This window comes from Alosa pseudoharengus, unplaced genomic scaffold (assembly GCF_046254945.1).
Source record: "Alosa pseudoharengus isolate Yale_2024_CS ecotype anadromous, Long Island Sound unplaced genomic scaffold, YU_APseudo_1.1 YU_APseudo_1.1_scf_2, whole genome shotgun sequence".
In the NCBI taxonomy this organism is placed as follows: domain Eukaryota; kingdom Metazoa; phylum Chordata; class Actinopteri; order Clupeiformes; family Clupeidae; genus Alosa; species Alosa pseudoharengus.
This window is the reverse complement of record NW_027468663.1, coordinates 24,681,966-24,708,181: the sequence shown is the minus strand read 5'-3', so window position 1 is coordinate 24,708,181 and position 26,216 is coordinate 24,681,966. Positions and strand designations below refer to the sequence as shown.

Sequence of the window (26,216 nt, the reverse complement as noted above, 5' to 3'; positions counted from 1 at the left end):
AAAACAGACATTGGGGTTAATATTTAACTCGTTTATTATCAAAACATTACAAACGTACATCTGTATAACTTGTCTCTCGAGATGTCCTCTTTCGTGTAACTCCTCCAAGCTACAACTTTTTTAACTTTTTTAAAAAGCGCGGCCAATAGACCTCTCCAGAATAAGTCCCGCCTCCGTAACTTCCGTATCCATCCAACTTCCGGGCGTCGATTGTCTATGGGAAATAACATGGCGTTTTGAAAGATCGTACCTGTCAAACTCTGTAGGTGACAAAGTAGAAAAAGCTGGTGGGCCGATTGGCCTACACACTTCTGCCATCTAGTTTCCACTGGATTTTTTGATTCTCGCTGCCGTTTAAGTAGTAAACGATCATTAATGCTAACCGGGAGCTAGTTCCGATGTACGCGGGCGGAGGAGGGCGTTAGATCTTGCCATAGAACCAGTCACAACCTAATGTGATGGTCATTTTCACGTGTGATTCATGCGTGGTTTCAGTGGTCTATAAATGTAAATCGTTTGCAAGGTTCAGCCTCTTTTCAACATGACTTAACTTTGGTTTGACTGTGCTTTTGGCTGTGCTTTTGCGTTTGTTGGCTTTTATTGAGATATTTGAAAAAGAAAGAAATTGCCGACGAAGACACTAAAGACATGACGAGATGAGATTTTTTTCACGAATAACAGATAGGCTAATGATAAGCAGACTAGGAATCAGAGGCTGAATCGTATTGAGTCGATAAGCTTTATTTTGCATGACCTTGATCAGAACAGTAACATTTTCAGAATGTATTAACAACCTATCAAACATGATGATTTCACGCAGGGTTAGTGCCACCTCCGTAGACAGGCTCTGGTGTCACGAACTCCATTTCGGTGAAGACAAACTATGAAACATTGCCGTTGCTATGCAACCTTGACTGGGGGAGTCGCGGCGTCTGAAGCGTGCGTTAGCTTATTGCTTCTTACTGATATATTTCTACTTTAACGGCACCGACAATCAAAAAACCCAGTGGAAACTAGATGGCAGAAGTGTGTAGGCCAATTGGCCCACCATTATTTTCTACTTCGCTACCTACAGATGTTTTACCGGTATGATATTTCGAAACGCCATGTTATTTCCCATAGACAATCGACACCCGGAAGTTGGATGGATACGGAAGTTACGGAGGCGGGACTTATTCTGGAGAGGTCTATTCCACCGCTGCTCACTTCCGTTGTGGGTTCATATCCGTTGTGAACACTTATTTGCAAGTGTTGTAGCGTTTGTATTTCACTGAGCCGTCAGGGTCGTGTTGCAAACACTTACTTGCAAGTGTTATATCGTTTGTATTTCGCTGAGCCGTCAGGGTCACGTTGTGAACACTTACTTGCAAGTGTTCCGAACACTTGTTTGCATGTGTTGCGAACACTTACTTGCAAGTGTTGTGGACACTTACTTGCAAGTGTTGTAGCGTCAAAAGATCATCGTGAAAGTCACTGAGCCAACCAAATGGGTCAACTAAATGGTAGCAGCAAAAAAACCACACAAAGGCAAGCTGAGGATATGCCGTGATCCCAAAGACTTGAACAAGGTAATCAAACGACTGCACTACCCCTTACCAACCCTCGATGACATCACGTCCAGGTTAGCTGGAGCATGCTACTTTAGTGTCATGGATGCCAAGTCAGGCTACTGGGCTATAAAGCTCACAGGGAGTCTTCCAAGCTGACAACCTTCAACAGTGTTCGGACGGTACAGATTCCTGCGGTTACCCTTTGGAGTAAAATCTGCCCAGGACGAGTTCCAGCGGAAGGTGAACGAGACCTATGAAGATCTACAAGGTGTCATGGCAATTGTGGACGACATTCTCATATACGGCAGGAACAAGCAGGAGCATGATGAAAACCTCCGTGCCATGCTGCAACGTTCCAGAGAGAGAGGAGTGAAGCTCAACCCGGAAAAGAGTGTTGTCTGCGCCACTGAGGTCAGCTACTTTGGGCACCTTATCACCAAAGATGAAGTCAAGCCTGATCCATCCAAGATTGCAGCTATCAAAGAGATGAAAGCCCCAAAGGACAAAGATGAGCTGGAAACAATCTTAGGCATGGTGAACTATCTGTCAAAATTTGCCCTAGGTATTGCCAGCATCAATGCGCCTCTGCGTCACCTGTTGAAAGAGACCAATGAGTTCACACGGGATACACAGCATGAAGAAGCATTTCAGAAGATAAAAGAGCTCATCACACGTGAACCAGGTCCTGTCTTAGCTTATTTTGACCCCAGAAAAAAGCTCACCCTACAAGTCGATGCCAGTAAATATGGACTTGGTGCTGTTTTGTTACAAGATGGCAGACCTATTGTATATGCATCAAAAGCACTCACTGACTGTGAAGTCAATTATGCTCAGATCGAAAAGGAGCTTTATGGGTGCAAACGCTTCCATCAGTACGTGTATGGCCACCACGTCACAGTGGAAAGTGACCACAAGCCACTGGAATCCATCATCCGCAAACCTCTTGCAGCAGCACCTCCCAGGCTACAGCAAATGTTTCTTCAGCTGCAAAGGTATGACTTTACCATTGTCCACAGACCAGGCAAGGACATCCCTGTTGCAGACACTCTATCCCGGAAGTCTGTCTGACCAGGATGAGAGCCTCAGAGAGGGCATGGACATGCAGGTAAACATGCTGTACAGTAACTTGCCTGTCAGTGACGCAAAGCTAAAAGAAATCAAAGCAGAGACCGACAAAGACCCACAGTTAAAGCAACTTAAAAGAACAATCAGTGAAGGATGGCCTGAGGAAAGAAAACTGTGCCCGCAGAATATTGCTGAGTACTGGAACTATCGCGACAAACTCTCCCAGATGAATGACATCATATTCAAGGGTGAGAGAATTGTTGTTCCTACTTCACTGTGTGCTGAGATGTTATCACAGATACACATTGGTCACATAGGGAGGGAAAGTAATCTCATCGCCATCTAGTGGTTGCGTTCCTAGAGTTTAGCGGAGTGGATCTACAAGAGATGTCCTCTTTCCAAGAGATATCCTCTAACTGAAGGTGGAGGAGCGCAAGGTCTACGTTCAGACTGCAAGCAAAAGTCGCCCAAATTTATGGGGGGTTGAGTGACCAGGTCAGACTTATTCAGAAGTAGTGTGAACACTCAAATCTTGCCTAGAGGCAGATTTGATGCGACTTTTATGTCAATCTACATTCACATTTGTCACAAGTATGCGCCGGCAGGAGTTAGTTAATGTCATTGTTCTTCTTTTGCACATGCGGGTCATTTCAGAACAGCAAACAGTTCACACTGGAATCTGATATAGGCCACATTTTAAAATGTCATGTGAACAGTCAAACAAAAAAATGGGATCTGAGCAAAAAATCTGAATTGAGCATTAAACATATAAAAATAAATGCAATGTTTTGTGTTAATTAATCATCTTCGTAAGTAGGTAGGTATATAGTTAAATGACTCATTACAGGGTGAATGAAGACTCTCTCACCCGCCCCTATTGCCTGTAGGAAGAATATCCCGCTTGCAAGTTCGGTGTATCCGACCTGCCGACCTTCAGTCTCACAAAGTCTCAGACATCGCGAGAAGCAGGATCAGTTTACATCCTGCATCCCCAGCACAGAGGCAGGCTAACGAAACGCTAGCGATTGTTGCAAACGTGTGTATAATGGCAGAGCCGGCGATGAAGCAGCGAAAACCCTTGACGGAAGATGCAAAGAAAAGGAAAAGAGCTTCAGACGAGCGAGGGCTTGCACACGTATCAATACGTACAGACGCTAGGGGGAGCTTCGTAGAGAAAAAGCGTCAGGCTTGCCTGGTGTCCCTTTAAGACGTGCGATGTGAACGTAGCCTAACATCCACCAGCTCCATGATGTCGTCATGGAGGAGTGGAAGAGAATTCCAGTGGCTGTGAAGCTCTGGTGAACTCCATGCCCAAGAGGGTTAAGGCAGTGCTGGAAAATAATGATGGCCACACAAAATATTGACACGTTGGGCACAATTTGGACATTTTCACTTTTTTGCCAGTGGACATTAATGGCTGTGTATTGAGTTATTTGAGGGGACAGCAAATTTACACTGTTATACAAGCTGTACACTGACTACTTTACTTATCATAGGAAAATGTATCAAAAATGTGAGGGGTGTGGACAAAAATGTTTTAGGGTGTAAAACAAGGGAGGAGACAAGGGGCTACCAGAGCCTCACTAGCAGTGCAAAAGAAAAGATTAAAACTGTATGAAATGTAACTACCAGTTGATCGATTGTGCAAATACAGTATATTATATAACATACAGTAAGTGTATAGTCTAGTTACACTTGTAGTGTTCAAATGATAGAGTAACAGTAGATTTAGCAGACAAAATTATTCTTTGTACATTATTCTTCAGTGACTTCAGTGTAACAAAAATGACTGATACTCACTGTGTGTTGTTATGAGAAATATATACAGAAATATAATGACAGAATTGCATGTTGTCTTTACTTATCAAAGTTGCACAGAAAGATGACTTAACCTGACCTAATATGAACTGACACCACACTGTAGGAGCAGGCTATAGTTGGTCCAAGCCATGTACACATTTTGAACTTGATCCAGGAAAAGTCTATTCTGTTTTCCTCCATTTTTATGGGAATAAATAGTCAATTTGGATATTGATCTGCTAAATATAGCAATGCTGTCCTCCACTGCAATTTTCCGATCCCCAGTTCCTCTCTCACTCTCTCTCTCACTCTCTCTCTCTCTCACACACATACTCACACACAAATGCACACACACACACACACACACACACAGAAAGAGTGAAAGAAACAGAGACAGAGTGTGAGAGAGAGAAACTTAACTCATTGTAACAGCTCTTGATTTTCTTTATTTTTCTATTTTTTAATTTTGAACAGCCATGTTATCACTATTTGAAAATGTAATTATTTATGTTAGTTGTTTAAAAATTATTTTCCAAGTTACTCAACAGATAAAATGGCAAGGAATCATTTTATAACTGCTATTATTATCCTTAAACTTCTAAATAGTGAACTGTGAAAATAATCATGTGGCTGAATGTTCAATAGCTCATGAATTGATCGTTGCCCTACATTCTTGTACTATGCCCACAGTCTTTCCTTTTTGCTCTCACCCAAAACACATGGAAACAGATAAATGCACGCATGGGTGCTAACAGGTTCAATTAGTCATACAAACTCCTCCCACACACACACACACACACACACACACACACACACAAACTGTCCACGATTGCCCCTCCTTTGTTACATCAGAGGGGTAAACCTTGTACATGGGGAATCCTCCATACAATGTCCAATGGACTATAAAAGGGAGACACTGAAGTTGGGAAGACTTGTATTTAATGGAGGCAATGCTCCCTTCTTTTAGCATCTCAACTTCTACATTATTTACTTAAAGTAAGAGAAGACTTCAAACAGGACGGTTCTGTAGCCTTTTGAAAAGTTGAGTGGTGCATGTGTAATAGACAGGAATCTATCACCATACCAAGTATTTTTCTTTGAAACACTGCAGGGTTCACAGCAGGGATGTCCCTGTTGTAACTTTGGACACTTGGCAGAGTTTCAGTGAACAGAAGACAGACAGTTCTGAGCCAAGGGGGTGCTATCAGCAGTAGATAAGCTAAGTCACAGAGGTGGACACAGTTATTCAGATAGCGAGGTGACACACGTGGCACTCCTCTCTTGCCCTGTGTTGGAGAAGATCTGTACTGGACGCACACAGCTGAGCAGGGGAACGCGACTCTCGACAATCTCCAATGGGACTGACCACTCAAGCTGGAGACACGGATACACTTGGACTGCCACAGGTAAGTGTGGTGATGGATAATCGTCTCAACGACATGATGTGGTACTACATTTGAGATATGAGCCCAATGTGAGCTGACCATTTATTGCTCTGATATAACTATGGCAGGGGGGCAAAATCATACATACATTTATAAGTAATGTCAGAGGTGGAACTGTAATGGTATTATTGCTATTTGATTTATTTATTTACTCAATCAAAACAACGAAACTGGGGAAGATCACGTGGTAACAGAGTTACACTCCCATTTGATGTTTTGGTGCTACTCAGCAATTAATGAACCAAATTTAAGATTAATATGTCAGTTTGTATGTGCCTTCGTGTACTGTAACACAAAATGGTCTAGTGAAATTAAATCTTTATATATAAAGTCAGAAAGTGCTCAGTAATGGAGTTACAGAAAATTAACATCACTTTCTTACCATAAAAGTCAACATCATCAAAAATGTAGTTCTCAAAATATAACATTAAAATAACTCATATAGAAGTGTTTCTATACTTGTTTCCTATATATGACCAAAGATTTTGTGACAGTGACAAGTTCTGAAGTACGTCTAAGACATATATATGTTTCATAAGTCATGGTAACGGAGTTACAAATGTTCCTGTTAAAACAAGATTTAATTGTGTGAATTGTTACCAAAAATATATTAAAATTATCATGTATTCATTACTAATAGGCTAGTATGTTTTATCATAATGAAAGAAGAAAAAATACAGAGTAGATGTACTGCATAGCGGTACAAAATATGACCGGTGCCCAGTCCAGCACATTCTCTCGGTAAATAAATCAATTGTCAATTTGTCTCTATCCTCTACTAACTCAAGCTATGTAAGTGTGTGTGTGTGTGTGTGTGTGTGTGGGGGGGGTAATGGGGTGTGTTTGGGGCGTGTGTGTGGGAGGTATGGTGTAATGGTGTGTGTGTGGGGGGGTGGCGTACCCATGTGTGTGTGTGTGTGTGGGGGGGGGGCTGTACCTGTGTTTGTGTGTGTGTGTGTGTGTGTGGGGGGGGGGTGTATGTGTATGTAATGGTATGTCTGTGTGGGGGGGACTTATGCATGTGTGCAAGTGTGTGTGTGTGTGAGTGAGTACTGTACGAGTGTCACCATCATCAACCGGCAACCCTTCACTCAACACCACCATCTTCAAGATGTACACTTAGAAATTCATTTATTTCATGGCCCCCGGCCCCATGGAGAAAATTTCACAAAACTTAGCATGTCCGCAGAGGCTTTTAGCGTGATCATACACATCAGATTTGGGGCTGTTCAGAACATCTCAGCCGAAGATATAGAGAGAATTCTGTGACTTTGCTGTAACTCTGTTACTGAAAATTTCAAATGAAATATACTAAATCAAGTGTCCTAACATGGCGTTTTATTTTGGAAAATAATTTAATTTTTGGGCTTAATGCCATTGATGGAGGGTGAAAAAAACTGCATTTTATGGTAAAGGAGTTACGGTAACGGAGTTACAGAACAGCATGTTTTAAAAGTCTCCTAAAACCCTTTTAGATATATATTTTTTTCATTCACAAACTGGCTTATCCACCTGGCACACCCGGATCGTTGGTCTGATTAGTTGAAGGACTATCAAATTTCTACAGTCATTTGAACTATGCCCGTTGATCAACTGACAGACAATAAGCCAGTTATGTAAGTAAATGGTAGCCTAGAAATCTAGACGCGCCCCTAGCGGCAGCAAATTACATTTGCTGCCAGGGCTAGTCTAGCAACTCTCCGTTGACTTGTGAGCTCTAGAAATCGAAACTAAATCTGGCATTGAAATCGTGTATAGAGTCGTTTGTTGGGCTTAACATAATGATTGATGGCAGAGTTGCAATGGTTTGGCTTGAATTCCCTGCTACTTGAAAACAAATATCCTATTGCGTCCTATTGCGTGCAGAGGGAATTTGAAAGACAACTGATTATCCCGACCCTCGGACTGAGCACTGCGAACGGTGAGTGCCCAGACCCTACATTATAATGTGGGTCTGGCTCGCCAGGCTAAGTAAATGGCCCATACTGACCATGAACCTGTTAAATTATTGTACAGGACATATGTGCAACACACAACAATATAAATGCAAAAGGCCTATTATAGGGCAGTTCCAGCGTTATGGATGTGACCGCTGGATTCATATTGGTAAACAAAATGCCTTAGAGCAGCAGAAAATTTAAATAGTAATTATGAAAAACTAGCAATGAAAGTATTGCTTCATCAGTGCCCATTAAGATCCACAGGAAGAATCAGGACAAGTCATTTAAAATATAAAAAAAATATGTTTTTTTCTTTTACTGTCATCAATTTTGGTCAATGATTCCGGGTTACTGAAACACCAGGGAACATGACATTTGTTGGCCACTCCTCCACCGCGCTAGGCTAAATAACTAGCCCTACCTGAACCGTTGCACCCAAGATGATAGATAGATAGATAGATAGATAGATAGATACTTTATTGATCCCCAAGGGGAAATTCAAGATAAAATGTTTATGGTATATTAGTCTCAAGAGCCTGCATCCACTATAGCCCATACCCACTCATTTGTGATTTGCACACATACAGTACATGCGCACACGTGCGCGCGCACACATACACACAAACACACACAGACACACACAGACAGGCAAGCACATACACGCACATGCACAAACACCCACACACACATAAACACACAAAGGCACACACACCCACACACACACACTGTTAGCACCCACATACACACACACACTTACACAAAAGCAAACTCACACATGCACACAATCATTTACATGCACATGAGTTGCAGGAGTATCATATTGTGTACCGCTATGCGGTACATCTAGTTTATTACTGGCGTTACTCATGTTACTCTGTGGGTATCAGCTACAGAGGATCTGACACTTCAAATGCTGGCATATCGTGTTGTAAACCTTTATCAATGAGAGTCACATTTCAAATTAAACTGAGTTACTGTAAACAGATGTGAACGGCAGGCTGAACACATCTGCAACAGAAGGAGGTTGCTACGTTAACTCCAGCTGCAAAGTCAGCCATCCTCACCAGTTACGATCATTCAGTTACTGTACAACAACAGTATGACAATTACGGGAAGATAATCGCTCAGATTTTCGTTATTGGACCACTCGAAAATAGCCTATGTCAATCACTGGAGGTATTTTAATCTTATGTTTTGTTTTGCTAATGCTGAGGCCTTCCTGTGGTTTTGATCAGCTTAATAATCTCTGAAACATCAATAGTAAACACTAAGGTGAAATGTGTTGCCACCAGAACAGACAGAGGCATTATATGTCACCAGAACAGACGTTTATCAGCTTTGAGGTAAAATAAAGTCTCCAGTCTTGTAAATTCACATTATGTAACATCCATAACGTCTCATCCATAACGCACCATTAAAGGTTTTGTAAGTAAGAAAGGGGCAATTTTTTATCATACTTTACATTGATATAAATCAGCTTTGCACAGACACTTTGGACATTGTCGCATCAACACTGTATGTGTAGCATAAACTTTTTCTATAAAATGTTATGGATGTGACATGGCCATGGAACTTGCTGACTTAAAAACAAAAGCCTTACAAATGTGAGGAGCTGTGCAAACTGCAAAACTGAGCATACACATTGCTCTACCATTCCCTTGTCAATCTGGAATTTGTCAAATGATAACAATTTGTTGGAACATTGAGTCCATTTATCCCCTTTTTAAATATGTATAATACTGCCATGTGAAAACTGTTGTTTCTGTATGGTTGCACACCATATTTATGATGTAAAAAGAGTGTAATTCTTCATGAAATTCAATCAGATCAGTTATAAACAATAAAATATAGACCTAAATGAAAATTTTAACAATAGTTCTATTTGTGTGTGCACAACTTTTTTTCCATGGTAAGGATGACCTTTGCATGGAATTGCCCTCTAGTAACCTATCTGAGATGACAGTTAAAAAGTCTTACAGTGATATTAACTGCTACTTTGGTCAAAGAGAAAAGAGTACCCACGCCTGCCCCTTAAATAAAGGCATTTTAACTGAAGGAGAGCCTTGTTTTGTAAAAGTTTTTCTGGCCTCTTGTGTTATTGTGGTATTAAGAGAAATGATGATGTGTATTTTGGTGCTTTTCAGGGAATCACTCCTTTTATGGCAAAAACATATCGAGGGACGTGTACAACATCAAAACAAGAATAAAATAAGAAAAAAGTTGGCAATATATTTCACAATTACTTTCAAATAAATGAGCTTTTCAAGAGCACAAATCCATACTGCCTGACGCTCCACTTTAGACTGGGTAAACCTAGCCCGATCTACCGCCAATTTGATTTCACCCTGCAGCTCAGGCTGGAAACCTCCACATTTTTCTATCCTACTTCTGTTACAAATCTGCGTGGACCAATCACAAACTGGCTTATCCACCTGGCACACCCGGATCGTTGGTCTGATTAGTTGAAGGACTATCAAATTTCTACAGTCATTTGAACTATGCCCGTTGATCACGCCTATTGTGCAGTAGAAAATACAGAGCAGACTCCCTAGACTAATTTAATCTTAAAAGGTTGAGCTTGGTCTGGTGATAGCCAGATTAACTCCACTTGTCATTATCTTCAACATGCTGTAACCTTTGATCTAGGGCACATAAACAAACTTTAACTTTTTGAAAGTGATTGGTAAATTCATACCAGATGTGTTTTGTAAAGATGTTTAAAGTTTTATTTTTTACCCTAGATGTTGACATGCGTGTCATCTTCCCCAACTGCAATTTTGTTGATATTACCCTGAATTAAATAACATGATGACGCTCATGATCAAAAATGGAGATAGAGCGTTTTGTAACCAAACTCTTTATGTTATTGTCATTCAATGGTTTTATACTCTATTGTGTTTACATTGAACTGATTTGGGGTATAAAGTGTATTAAGTTTCCATGAATTGTATAGTTTGATACAGCCTAGATGTGAGAGAAATATCTAAATTATGCTATCAAATACTATGGATAAAATAACAGTAACAGAACAGCCAACACGATCGCCCAAAATTATGTGATTTTCTGTTCTTTTTCTTCTTCTCTCTCTCTCTCTCTCTCTCTCTCTCTCTCTCTCAAGAATCATATTTGTTCATGATTTGCTCAATCATATTCATTCATGATTTGCTCAGAGAGAGTACAATACATACAGTAATTCATGTGTAAAAAAGAAAGATAGAAAAATAATGAATGATTTAATGGATTCATTCACAAATGAACCAGTCAATGAATGAATTATCAATTACAAGATAAATGGTGTGTGTATTATGTCCTTTAATAATTAAGATCTAATTATACCTGCAATATCCGTTCCTGCTGAGAGCAGTTAAACACTAACACACCCATGATTTTCTTTTTATTATTATTTTTTTTTTAAGTATATTTTTTGGGGCTTTTTATGCCTTAATTTGATAGGACAGTTGAGAATGACAGCAAGTGAGGGGGAGAGAGAGTCGGGGTGGTATACGGAAAAGGACCACGGGGCGGGAATCGAACCAGGGTCGCCGGCGTACAGTCCAGGGCCCAGTTTCCCGATAATGACGGAGACACGCTCTTAAGAGGGTTTTCTACGATTCATCTTACGATCGTTCGTTTGGTTTTTCCGACTGTTTCCCGAACATGCTCGTAGCGTGAACGCGCGTGCACTGCTCTGAAGATGCTCTTAAGGGGAGCTGTCCACGTTAATAGTTCTGAAATATCATCTAATTTGATGGTGATGTCAGGTGACTGCACGTCACAGCTAGGCCTACCATTCAAACTTCGGATCTACACATTAATTCACATCAATACGAAAATAGAAACACTTTGACATTTGCATGTAAGCATCCGAAGTAGGCTAGGTTATATACCACACACAGACATAAATAATTGTAATTATTATGACCGCCACGCAGGAAAGCGGCAGTCATATAGGTTTAGTCAGATTTTTTTTTCTTTCTTTTTTTTTTTCTTTTTCGCATGTCCAAATTTCCGTCAAGGATTCCCGGGACACTGTAAGACCGGGGTACACGAAACTTGGTGGGCATGTAACCCCACATGGATAGCATGGAACCATCATTTTTCGTTTTGATCTGTAGCCCCCCCGCTGGACTGGACCCCCCGAAAGGAGGGTAGGGCAGACACAGTTTTCTGTGAATATCTCGAGAACCGTAGGGTTTAGGAGGACCATTTTTTTTGTATGTTGATCTCAAAGGGCCATGTCAATCCATTCCATAACCACTCATTTCATGTATAGCGCCACCTAGTTAAACACAAAAAAGTAAAAATGAGGTGTTGTAATCACAGGTATCTGTGACCTAACATAGTCAAAACTGCACGAAATTGGAAGTGTAGGATCATTATGACACCCTCTGAATGCACGCCAAGTTTCGTGGAATTCCGTTCATGTTTCAGGAAACAGTCGGCAAATCTTAAGACGTTCGTAAGAGGAACTTTACGACGCTCTTAGGCTTAAGATGCTTTCGGGGAACTGGGCCCAGGTGCCCCAGCCAGTTGCGCCACGGCTGGGGCCACCCATGATTTATGATTGGTCCATTATCTTAAAGTACATTACAACTGACAGAAGATAAGACAGTTATGTAAGTAAATGGCCCATACTGACCATGAACCTGTTAAATTATTGTACAGGACATATGTGCAACACACAACAATATAAATGCAAAAGGCCTATTATAGGGCAGTTCCAGCGTTATGGATGTGACCGTTGGACTCATTGGTAAACAAAATGCCTTAGAGCAGCAAACAATTTAAATAGTAATTATGAAAAACTAGCAATGAAATTATTGCTTCATCAGTGCCCATTAAGATCCACAAGAAGAATCAGGACAAGTCATTTAAAATATATAAAAAAATATGTTTTTTTCTTTTACTGTCATCAATTTTGGTCAATGATTCCGGGTTACTGAAACACCAGGGAACATGACATTTGTTGGCCACTCCCCCACTGCGTTAGGCTAAATAACTAGCCCTACCTGAACCGTTGCCCCCAAGATGATAGATAGATAGATAGATAGATAGATACTTTATTGATCCCCAAGGGGAAATTCAAGATAAAATGCTTATGGTATATTAGTCTCAAGAGCCTGCATCAACCTAGCCCATACCCAATCATTTGTGATTTGCACTCATACAGTACATGCGCACACGTGCGCGCACACACATACACACACACACAAAATCAAAAACAAAAAGCCTTACAAATGTGATGAGCTGTGCTCTTAAGGCAAACTGAGCATACACATTGCTCTACCATTCCCTTGTCAATCTGGAATTTGTGAAATGATAACAATTAGTTGGAGTCCATTTATCCCCTTTTTAAATATGTATAATATTGCCATGTGAAAACTGTTGTTTCTGTATGGTTGCACACCATATTTATGATGTAAAAAGAGTGTAATTCTTTATGAAATTCAATCAGATCAGTTACAAACAATAAAATATAGACCTAAATGAACATTTTAACAATAGTTCTATTTGTGTGTGCACAACTTTTTTTTCCATGGTAAGGATGACCTTTGCATGGAATTGCCCTATAGTAACCTATCTGAGATGACAGTTAAAAAGTCTTACAGTGATATTAACTGCTGCTTTGGTCAAAGAGAAAAGAGTACCCACACCTGCCCCTTAAATAAAGGCTTTTTAACTGAAGGAGAGCCATGTTTTGTAGACTTTTTTCTGTTTTTCTGGCCTCTTGTGGTATTAAGAGAAATGATGATGTGTATTTTGGTGCTTTTCAGGGAATCACTACTAGGCCAGAACTTGAGGATAGCAAAGGGGACACACAGAAAGACACAAACAGTACGTATTATACTTCTGCATATTGTGTGTGTGTGGTTGTATGTGTGTGTGTGAATGTGGTTGTGTGTGTGTGTGTGTGTGTGTTAGTTGCAAGTTTGTTTGCGGTCATTTTCCATAAAGGGCCTCGTCTTGTTAAATTCTCTATCGTAATTACGTAATTACAATTATCGTGTAATTATCTTGTAATTCCCCACCTGTAATTATCATACGGATAAGGCAAAGAAATTCACTGAGATTAGCTTTTGGTGGTATAAACTAGCCGTACAAGAGCACAGAGTTAATGAAATAAATAGGATGAATTGCAGCTAGTTTAGATAACCAGCCTAAATGAAATTCTGTGGAAATGTACACCAACTTTATTTCACAGAATCCTAACTTTTTCTGCAGACTAAAATCTCTTTTACGTTATATTTGCCTGTTTGAGTTATGTTTGCTCACGTGCAGTACACTACACTACTTTTACTGAGTAACAGTGAGAAACACATTCAACTGACTTTGCCTTTATCTCACTTGTAGTCAAGAGTAAAAGATTCCACCAGTTCCCTAGATTTTAAAGAGAATGATATTCAACTGTGGCCACCACAAGATGAAACCTACTGACTGAATAAGGAGTCACTGACAAACTACCAAGTAAAAATGATGCGTATTAATATATGCACACAATTTAATATTACATATTTAAATATGCATTTAAAAAGTACATAATTTCTGATAGATATCATAATAACCTCTTTTCCTTTTTGCTTAAAAATGAACTGGATTGATTAATGACCAAATGTGCAAAAATTGTAATTTTAAAAACATATCTTATATTTTAAAGTTTAAAGACCTTCTATGTGAAAGTGTGCTCATATTTACCTGTATTTATGGTTAAGTGTGTTATTGCATTTTATGTTTCTGGCAGCTTTTAATTAATTTTCCCAAATACGAAATCCATATTTGGCGGCCATTTTGAAAAATGGCTGCCATGGCCCCCAGGGGCCAGATTTTGAGCGCCTACGGTCCTAAATCTGATCAGACCCCCTTTGTGAGCCTTCATACCAAATTTCAGGCTTTTATCGCAAAGTGATCGATTCTGATGAAAATCTGCGCTTAGCCGCCCCACTAACCGGCTAAGAGCGTCTTAACAGTACTTCTCACTGAGGTCACCAACAGGACATACCAAGGAATTACAACTTAGAATACATAATCCAATTTACTTTCCCATTCTTTATTGTGTTTACCTGTGATGAATCAGATTTTAGCGTGCAAAATAGCATAGCCTAAATTTAATGGTCATAATAATGTGATGAAAAGCAGACAAAAATGCAATCAAGTTATGAAACAAGACGTTGCCAGAATAGTTTGCCATTATCTTTGCTAAGTGAAGGCTATATTTTATTAGGCCTTTAAGGTAAAAGCAGAGAAAGGAACATGTGGTTTAGTCTGTACTGCATCAAAATCTAAGCCTACACATTTCCTCACTTTCTTACTCGACTTCTTATCTTCAAACGTGTTCTTAAGTGACACCGCGAAAAATTATTGCATGGTGCAACAATCTAATCTTAAATAATTACAATTATTTATGTCTGTGTATGGTATATAACGTACTTGGAATGCTTACATGCAGATGCCAAAGTGTTTCTATTTTCGTATTGATGTGAATTAATGTGTAGATCCGAAGTTTAAACGGTAGGCCTATAGCTGTGACGTGCAGTCACCTGACATCACCATCAAATGAGAGGATATTTCAGAACTATTAACGTGGACAGCTCCCCTTAAGAGCATCTTAAGAGCAGTGCACGCACGTTCACGCTACAAGCATGTTCGGGAAACAGTCGGAAAAACCAACAACGAACAATCGTAAGATGAAAACCCTCGTAAGAGCGTGTCTCCATCGTTATCGGGAAACTGGGCCCTGCTGTGTAATAGACACTCTGAATAAGGTATGCTGTTTGCATCAATGTATAGTTAGAAGTGGATGCTATTCGTTCCCTGGTGTATATAGTACTGTATGCTATTTACACCCTGGTGCATGAACTATAGCTAATTGTTGCAATCAAAACTTCCGTTTGAGAACCGATTTCTTGTTCAAATTGCGCGCCTTCTCTCCAGAGACGTTGGTACACATGCACACTCACTCTGCCAAAACGCATCACACTGGAATTGAACCTCAGTCTCCCACATGCCATCTCATGTCTGTGACCACTGCACTATCTTCTTCCACAAGTAGATAATGTTTGCAGGTAAACTTATAGTTTATAGGCCTGAACTTCATATTCACGAAATTTCTGTTACTAACTAACCATGGGCGGATTATGAACTTCCGGGCCCCTGGGCCCAGATGTATTAAGGGCCCCCCACTAATTGTCGCATATGTGGGAGGGGGGGTTTGGGGGTCCTCCCCCAGAATTTTTTTAATTTGTTTGATGTGATTTCCTGTATTCTGGTGCATTTTGGGGATGGCCAATACTACATTCAATCAGATTCATAGCCTACATCCTGATTTGTTGATACTGAGGCAATGATTCCATGCAAAAGCTTGGGCTTCAGGGCCCCCTGACCCCATGGGCCCCTGGGCTCGGTAGGCCCGTGCAGTAATCCATCCCTGTAACTAACAAACTGACGGTTGTATGTGTTCACTGAACCAAGATTATGAAAATAAAACACAACTTTTCAATCTAAAACTTAATCTGAACAGATATTAGTGCCGAAACCTTTCAGAATTCTTCACTTTCTGCTGACGAAAAACGAATGTCCGCCATGTTTTTTGTGTACGTGAGCAACGTCTTTTTGTTGTTGTCACAGGGTGTGAATAGCTCAGCTGTGTGGCCAAGGCTATTAATACCAGGGGTGTAAATAGACACTCCGTTATCATACTCATATTGAACATGCTCTCACTCTCTCTCCTTCTCTCTCTCTCTCTGTCTATTTATCTATCTATCTATCTATTTTGTAGTGAATGAGGAGAAGTCAGTGCCCATTGCGGCTGCCCACTCTACAGTGGCTCTGTTTGAGGGTGAGAAGAAGCAGGAAGACCCGTGGGACCTGCCTGAACTCCATGACACTGGGGTTAAATGGTCTGGTAAGGTCTCCTGTTTCCACAATCCAAATGTATTTTCCTGATTATGTTTATATGATGGAGCTCTTAAGAGGCACAGCATGAGTGACCATACTTAACTTTCAGATTCAGGAATAAAGTCTCCTGTTATGTCTCTGCCTCACACAGATCTGGACAGAAACGGAAAGATTAAGAGGGTGGCAATTACAGTGGGGAAGCTGATCGCTCTACCTGGTTGCCTCTACATATTTGTCTGCTCATTGGATCTCCTCAGCTCAGCATTTCAGCTTGTTGGAGGTAACTGTTGTTTTTGTTTAAATCAATATGAAGAAAACAAATACAAATATGAATAGATACAATCTAGATACTATCAATACTGGGGCATCACAAGGGTGTGTTCTGTCACCTATCCTATACGCTGACGACACAGCACTGGTTGGCTTTTTAAAGTCCGACATTTCTCCTGTGAATGAATTTCAGAAGGAATTACAGGGTTTCACTCAGTGGTGTTCTGATAATTTTCTTGAAATCACTGTGAAGAAAACAAAAGAGATGGTGATAGATTTGAGCAAAAATAGAATAATGGTTCCCCCTTCAAAGATCAACAGTGAATTAGAAGAGAGGATCTTCACCTACAAATACTTGGGAGTTGAAATTGACTCTAAATTAATTTTTAATGAATGTGCACTGAACAAAACCTAGGAAACTCTAAAATCTAAATAATTTTAGATTAGACAGTCACATCCTTGTAATGTTTTATAAAAGATCTTCAGAGTGTTTTGTCCTTTGGCCTTATCTGTGTGTTTGACAACATGCATGTTAAGGACCAAAAGAAACTGCAGCATATGTTCAAAATGGCCAGCAATATAGATAGATAGATAGATAGATAGATACTTTATTGATCCCCAGGGGAAATTCAAGGTCTCAGCAGCATACATACAACACAACCACATTCTTTAACATCAGAAAGAGTAATACAGTATATAATATAAAAACACAACTAAGCAATAAGGACAGTAGAAGATAAAGAATGCTAAATATACTAAAATACAAATTATATAACTAACACTTAATGCAATATATAAAAATATACTAAAATACAAATTACAAAAATACAAATTATACTAACTAACACTTAATCTAAGTCATTCTAGAAACAGTATCCACATAGTGGTTATTAATCAATCAGAGGCGCTTGCAATGACTGAGGCAGGGACTGAGCCTGTGATTCTCTGTGCATAGTTAAGATATGGTATGGTTATATCATCGGACTTGACTTGTCGGCAGATCAGCAGTACAATGATCCTAAAAATTACTGACCAAATCCTCAATGGCCCCACTCAAGCTCTCCATCATAAATTTATGCGAAGCAATAGGTCAACTGGTAGAATTTTACAACAGAGAATTAGAACAGCAAGGTACTATAGACCCTTTCAAGAGAGTTCCATTATCAGCATCAGTTGGCCCCACAAGACTTCCTTTTTAACATTCCATATGTTATCTTAATGCAGAGGAAGTAGATCGGGAACCAAATAGAATGTTCAAGTATTGTTTTTGTTTTTATTGTTGAAAGGGTCTATAAATCGTTTGTGCCCACAGCGATCAGATTGCATAATGACCAAGCACGTCGCAAGCCCTTTAACTCCACACTGGCACTTTAACTGGATGGTTGATCACAATTTCCTTGACAGCCATTCCTAGCTAGCTTCCTAGCTATTTCTTTTTATAAATTTTTTGCTACAATATTAGTATTTTCTATGTTGTATCAATGTCTGATGTTGGATTGTCATTGTCATTTCTGTAGTAAGTCTATTGTCATTTTTGTTTTGTCACGGTCAATCTCGGTATTGTTATTCTTTTCTTTCCCTTATACATGTTTATTGGTTTAAGGGTTGGTTTGTTGTTATTGGTGTATACAGTATGTCTTGGAGAGTGTGTTGTGATGGGGGCGCAATGAAGGACCATGAATGAATTTTCCCCCTGTGGGATAATAAAGTTCACCTTGATCTTGATTTGGGAAAATACACTAACATTGTGTTTATGTAACATTGTGTTTTATCCAAAACCCTGTTGATCTATTTGATGTGAATCTGTAAATACTGATCTTAAAATGCTACCTCTCCCAGCCTCACACATACCAGTTTTACCCCTATAATTCCCATCAGGAAAGGTAGCTGGAGATATTTTCCAAGAGAATGCAGTGCTTTCTAATCCACTGGCCGGCCTGGTTATTGGAGTGCTGGTTACACTACTGGTCCAAAGCTCCAGCACCTCTTCCTCCATAGTGGTCAGCATGGTGTCATCTGGATGTGAGTCTATATCACAGGACAGTGGAGTGGTCAATGGAATGTCATAGACAGGTGTGAACCATGGTTTATCCAGATGATCTGGCTCTAATCTCTAGATTCCCTCTACCCTCCATAGTGTTGGAGGTGTCCACAGCAGTTCCTGTGATCATGGGCACCAACATTGGAACATCTGTGACTAACACTGTTGTGGCAATGACACAGGTTGGTGACAGGAACAAGTTCCGCAGGTAAGTTATGGTTAACCTATAGGCTATGCCTATATGCGTCCTCATATAGCTACCTCATTACTGAACAGATTTCATTGTTTTTGCTCCTAATGAAAGTACTTAAAGACATCTGACAAAAGGGCTCCAGACTGAGATGCTGAAATTCCCCTTAACATTTTGCTTTGTGCTGGTGTAATGTTTTTATGCAGTAGAGGTCACATAGCCTAGCCTGGCTCCGCCCTCCTACGTACTTCCGCTCAATTTTCATTTTCCTTCAGTACGTCGTCTGGGATTTCGGTATATTTGCGGGTTTTCTCAAACAAATGTTACCTGTCCAATCAGCAAACAGAGGGCATGACATATTATCACTCTATATGCAATTCTTAACAGACACTGCACCCTTCTTGGCTATATTATTGAGGGAAATTAAAGGTGTTCTAAGTAAGGGATAACGGCTGCCGAGGTGTCCTGTTATACAGAATTAATGGATGAGGGCGAGAGGCAAAGAACTCCCTGGCGCGCAGCGTCCATTAATTCCGCATAACAGGACACCTCGAAGGCCGTTTTCTCTCTTATCACCCGGTTGCCACTATAGGCAATAGTACAGCACGCAAAGGAAACAAGCGGTTCCGTTTAAAAAGAAGGCGACTTATTCAGTTTGTTGCACAACTTTCTTTGGCCCTATAACAGCGATAGCATGGACAGTTTGCTTGTTTGTTTACAGTTGATTCCATAGTTGTGAAGCCTGCTTCCAGGCTCAACCGTCATCCTACTATGGTTGTTATAACAACCATTCATAAGCATTGATATGGAATGGTGATTAAAAATGGTGATTTTACCAGATCTACTTCATAGGTGTCCTGTTGACACCTACCAGCCAATCAGAAAATAGTATTTCTTCTCTCTGTGTGATAAGCGATGTTACGCGGTTTCTAAGCTAAAAATTTTTTTTGTCACATACTGCAAACATCACCTCACCATCCACTAGCTGCCTGTGCCCTAAATACACAGTAAAAAACATGTCTCTGTGGACAGCCCAGGCTCCAAAAACAGCAACAAAAACAACTTGGTCCAGCCTGGATCATAAAAACATAATAAACTGTTCCAGCCAATCACCGACGAGATGCCTAGATAAAATCGCTGGACTGGTTGTAAACAAACAACTGGTCTATGTACTTCCATTCTAGAATGTTCAAATTGTCAACATGGACTAGTCAAGTCAAGTCAAGTCAAGTCAGTTTTATTTTTATAGCGCATTTAACATGCACAGAGTGCAACCCAAAGCGCTCCACATACAAGACACATAACGAAAAGACAAAAGATGCCGTTGCCAACGTACCTGTGACATCAAGACATGACACATACATTAAAAAAATAACAAACACAAAAGATGCTGGACGGAGCGGCGTAGTCGCCAGCATACCCGTGACACCAAGACATACAAGACAGACAACAAACAAATTAACAAATAAAAGTAAAAAATAAAATAAATTTAAAAAGAAAAAAAATATAATAATAATAAAATCATGGTAAATTAGTTCAATTTCCAAACCAGCTGAAAATGTCTAAGGGCAATGATGACCCATGTGAAAACTTCACACAGCTGTGTCTTCACAAACGATGCAACACCAACAAAGTTCTTTGAAACTGACCAACCGGAGAAATCACTGGCAGTCTGGAGAGCACCGGAAGAACAAGACAGTCCAAAGTCGTGATGGGCGACCGTGCCGATTAGCAGCTCGGTGGTCCTAGACAGCAACAGTCTGTTGTTTCATGGTAATTGCTGCTGTCATCAGAGTTCCTTAGCACTCAATCCAGACTCCAGGCACTTAACGGTAGATGCTAGCTTGACTAGTTGTCAACGAACAGAGCACAATGTAGCGTTATGTATTGTTCTGTTTGGGTGTAGCCAACGTGAGATGCTTCAGAGTATTTCTTCAGTCAGTGCGTAATATGTGACACACTAAAATAATAAAACTAATGTGAATCTTTTGTTGCCAGGGCTTTTGCTGGAGCCACAGTGCATGATTTCTTCAACTGGCTCTCTGTCCTGGTGCTGCTGCCATTGGAAGTTGCTACTGGGTACCTGTACAGAGTCACTGGGCACTTGATTGACGCCTTCCACTTACAATCTGGAGAGAATGCTCCAGAGATTTTAAGTGTCATCACAGACCCTCTGACTGAATCTATCATAGTGGTATGTGGTTGGCAGTTATTGCAAAGCCAAATGTTTTTTTTTAAATGTTTTATTATTGCACACATGCATATCAGGATAATTCTGAGCTGGATACTCTATATTCCTATCTCTGTCATAGCTGGATCAATCAGTTATTAGTGCAATAGCTACTGGCGACCCTGCAGCAAAGAATATGAGTCTTATCAAGATCTGGTGTGACACCTTCACAAATACGGTAAGGTTATTATTATGAGTGAAGAAAACAAAGGAATGTAACTACACATACACATGCGTCAGAACAAAGTTGGTGCATAACGGATATGTATGAAATTGAAGTAGATATTATTACACTACCCTATACAACCAATACCCCACACAGTCTCATAAATGGTTTACATGGGATGTGGTGTTTCAGACCCTGAAGAATGTGACCGTGCCAAGTGAGCTGAATTGCACATCTCCATTGCTCTGTTGGACAGACGGGAATCTGACTTGGACAATGAAAAATGTATCAGAGACCATAAACATCAAAAAATGTATGTTTTCTATGTTGATATTAACCCAGTCCCTGCTTTTTAGAAAACACATTCACAAAATCTGAATATGCTCTCATTACAATTCTTTACTGGGGAAGTGTTAAAAGTAATTATGTCAATAATACAAATAAGTTATTTGGCATGCCACATCCTTTTAAAACAAATTTCATCTAAAAAAGCATGAAAAGTTTGATCTATAACAGGATGTTAGTCAGAGCTGTTTCCCCAACTATGTTGAATCAAATACCAGAAGATAAGCCGAAGCATTTACAAATGAGTTAACCCCCCCCCCCCCCCTCCAAACTTGCTTCATATTCTTTATGATCATGATTCTGCTGTTCATGTTCACAGGCCAACACCTCTTTGTGAATACCAACATGTCTGACCTGGCTGTGGGCTTGATCCTGTTGGCTGTTTCGCTGCTGGTCCTCTGTTCCTGTCTCATTGTTATTGTCAAGCTGCTGAACTCCATGCTAAAGGGCCAAGTGGCCGTGATCATCAAAAAGATCTTAAACACAGGTAAGAGAAAACATGCACTCTGCATGTAAATGTGACGCTGGTCAGCAATGTTATATTCAATGACGAATGATAACAGGGAAATGCTTTTTGTCTGACACAGTTCATACAACATAGTCACACACAACACACATGCTTACACACAACATACATTGAATATGCTGCTAGGATGGTAAAATTGACAGTTGGAATAATTTTCGAGAGGAAAACATAGAGAAACTCCACATGCGTTTCACAATGACACTTTAAGACTACCAAGAAGAATGAATTAAATTCAGAAGAATATATTCATTATGTTGGAATTGTTCATGTACACAATGTATAATAATGTACCTGTAAGCTTGAAATTCATAAGAGTTTTAACAGTACTTTAATTCAGGCCAGCTTGTACGTATCTGTTACAGTACATCTTCTCCTCATGTTTCTGCAGACTTCCCATTCCCCTTCGGATGGGTGACTGGCTACATCGCAATTGTGGTTGGCGCAGGAATGACCTTCATCGTTCAGAGCAGCTCGGTGTTCACATCTGCCATCACCCCACTTGTCGGTCAGTCGTAGCTGCTACACCAAGGAGTTTAGATAAATGTCCCAGCGTATCCACATATTTCTGTTTCCACTGTTTTCCACCTTTCCACCTTTCTCCTAACATGCTGCTCTCCCGTGCTTCTTTTTGCCCATGGTTACCATTCGGGTACACGGTAGTTTGGTTTATCTTTTGTTACAAGTTGCTTAAGGAGGGAATGTATCTACTTTACAAGTTCACTGTTGAATGGGTATCTTTTGAACTTAAAGGAACACGCCACCCAATGTCAGTAGTAATATATGTTCTTACCTTAACTTTCACGAGTTGAGTCATACCTCTCCCGTGTCGGTAAGTGCACTCAAACGCTCTGGTGCGCGGCGCGACTGTGTTAGCATGTTGCTATGCTAGCGGGCTCAGACGTAGCCAGACACGTCATCCACGTTTTCCCGACTTAAATACAGTTGCACGAGTAGTTGATAAAAATGTCTACGGTCACACAACATAAAACGTGACGATTTACCAAGCGAATAAACAGGAGAACTACAATGTGTGGCGCAATAGCACTGGGAGTACTTCGACCTAGCGTAGTAATATTAATTAACACCTAATTGTAGATCCTATCCACCAGAGTTTAGAATCCATGCTTGATCGACCCCTCAGCCTCCCCCTCCCCTCTGAGCGAGAGAGAGGCACACACACTAGAGATGCGCTGATGGGCTATTATTTCAACCATAACTGCATAGCAAAACTTATCATCCATCAGCCATCCATCAGCACCAAAGTTTTTTGACCAATTTTCAAAACCGCACCCGCCCACCAACCGCTGGTTGTGTTAATGTAGGCTATATGGGTGATGCAGCGCTGCTGACGTGAGGCTAGAAAGCCCTTGCCTGTTCTAGAAAGACTGATCCAATGCAGCAAATATATTAAAAGGCTAAAGTCGTACATTGGCTATGTTGTAGCCTATCCTCAGAATATCAGCAGCAAACTCAGTCTCTGTCTCGCAAAACAGTCTCCAAATAAAACGCACATCGGCCTGTTGCCTATTCTACCAGCTTGTGAAAATATATTGTCCAAAATGCTTGATTGCATTGCATTCTCCAGATTTTTAGCTACATTTTCATGTACCACATCAGCATTGTTGTTCAGTGAATCTTTTGTAAATTGCTTTACAATTACCGTCGGGCCTATAGGCCTATTGCCTGGCTTGCCTCAGCTTCGGTCACGTCCTTTTACAATTTTATCATTGTAATAAAAAACGCAATTTGCCACATAATTTCAACATGCTCCTGGCCTACTAATTAATGCCTATTGTACTATATTTTTTGCAAAAAGAAAGAAATCCTTGATAAAATAACAAGTCATTCACATTATAGGCTACTTTACGTCAGTCATGTCAGGGTGACACTATGACAAGCCTATTCTGAAGATTCCCATTCATTTTGACTGCACGGGAAGAGAGCGCGTCTTTTTCAGACATACAGCGCAATTCATTTTATACCAGCATATATTACTACTGACATTGGGTGGCGTGTTCCTTTAAGTTTTACAATGTAAGTTGGTTATTGGAATGTTACTTATTGTGGGAATGTCTCATGTTCAGGAATCGGGGTCATCAGTATTGAGAGAGCATATCCTCTGTCGCTGGGATCAAATATTGGGACGACAACAACAGCCATTTTAGCAGCTTTGGCCAGTCCTCCGGAAACACTGGGAAACTCATTACAGGTTAGTCGCACACATACATGTTTATGGTATTTAGCAGACACTTTTGTCAAAAGCCACTTACAATGACATCAATAAACATTACACTAAAATGTGTGTACTAAAATAAAATGAAAAATATCATTAACAGACTACGTAGAATTAAACAAAATAACAATAACCATAAGCTTCTACAAACTCTGCAACTCTGTAAGGAAAGAATCTCTTATATCCTCACTTTCATACCACCAACTGTCAGTGATGCCCATGATGACATACCTGAGTCATGTATTCAGCATCTCTCTCCTCTCTCTCTCTCTCTCTCTCTCTCCTTAAAGATTGCCCTTGTGCATTTTCTGTTTAACATCTCCGGTATAATACTGTGGTTCCCAATACCCTTCATGCGTGTGCCGATCCGGCTGGCCAAGGCCCTTGGGGACCAGACAGCGCAGTACCGCTGGTTCGCAGGCCTCTACATCCTCAGCTGCTTCTTCATCATCCCGCTGTTCATCTTCAGCCTGTCGCTGGCCGGCTGGCAGGTGCTGGTCGGCGTGCTAGTGCCCATCGTGGTGCTCATCATCTTCGCCATCGTGGTCAACGCGCTGCAGAATCGCCGGCCCCAGTGGCTACCCAGCGGCCTGCGCTCCTGGGACTTCCTGCCACTCTGGATGCACTCCTTGGAGCCATGGGACCGCGTTGTCTCCTGGATGCTGACGCACTGCTGCTGCTGTTGCAAATGCTGTCAGCAGGAAGCGTCGGATGAGGAGGTAGCGGTGAGGGAAGAGGACGGTCACCCGCTAAAGGTGTATGACAACCCTGCGATGAATGGCAAGGGCGATGCAGCAGCAACCATGCAACCATACATCATCAAGGCCACATCTCTGTAAAAGACACACGTTGTTTGTTGATAATTTATAAAATGGCCATAATGACTTTATATTGTCTATATCACATATGGTTGGTCATACTGCATCATTTTCAATGTTAAATAGTGTTGTTAAAGTGCCTGTCTGGGTGAACTAAGCTAGAAATACCATTAATGTGAAACTGAAAGAGAAGTGCTATGGGACACTCCGAATTAAGAAGAATGTTGAATACTACTGCAACATTACAGAGAAACATATATCAGTCTGAGCTGGACTTACGCCCGTATTGTACATCATGTATTTTTACACGGTTTAACATTAGAAAGAAATATAAAGCACTTAAAACATTCTCTTATCAATTTATGGTTACACTTTATTTGACAGTATCGACATAAGAGTGACATGACACTGTCATGAACGCGTCATAAACAAGTCATAAACGTTTATGACATAGCGCTTCTGTTATTATGACCGCCGCTTCATCGCGGTTTAGTCAGATTATTATTATTATTTTTTTCTTTTTCACATGTCCAAATTTCCGTCAAGGATTCCCGGGACACTGTAAGACCAGGGGTACACAAAACTTGGTGGGCATGTAACCCCACATGGATAGCATGGAACCACCTTTTTTCGTTTTGATCTGTAGCCCCCCCGCTGGAGTGGACCCCCCGAAAGGAGGGTAGGGCAGACACAGTTTTCTGTGAA

General features: G+C 40.5%; 1 protein-coding gene across 1 annotated transcript; it reads left to right on the top strand.

Moving 5' to 3' along the window:
* The first annotated feature begins 1,499 nt into the window (after positions 1-1,499).
* On the top strand, positions 1,500-25,532 carry slc34a2a (solute carrier family 34 member 2a). Its single transcript, XM_076293181.1, has 14 exons — positions 1,500-1,621; positions 1,736-2,542; positions 2,610-2,863; positions 16,574-16,699; positions 16,844-16,972; positions 18,841-18,984; positions 19,100-19,211; positions 21,192-21,387; positions 21,506-21,601; positions 21,782-21,902; positions 22,254-22,421; positions 22,849-22,965; positions 24,545-24,669; positions 24,984-25,532. The coding sequence occupies exons 1-14, from the start codon at positions 1,500-1,502 to the stop codon at positions 25,530-25,532; spliced, it is 3,066 nt and encodes a 1,021-aa protein (XP_076149296.1).
* The last annotated feature ends 684 nt before the right edge of the window (positions 25,533-26,216 follow it).

Coding starts and splice junctions, on each gene's coding strand:
- slc34a2a (XM_076293181.1), top strand. CDS start 1,500: ATGGTAGCAGCAAAAAAACCACACAAAGGCAAGCTGAGGATATGCCGT. Junction 18,985..19,099: donor CAGCATGGTGTCATCTGGAT/GTGAGTCTATAT, acceptor TACCCTCCATAG/TGTTGGAGGTGTCCACAGCA. Junction 21,903..22,253: donor GACCATAAACATCAAAAAAT/GTATGTTTTCTA, acceptor TCATGTTCACAG/GCCAACACCTCTTTGTGAAT.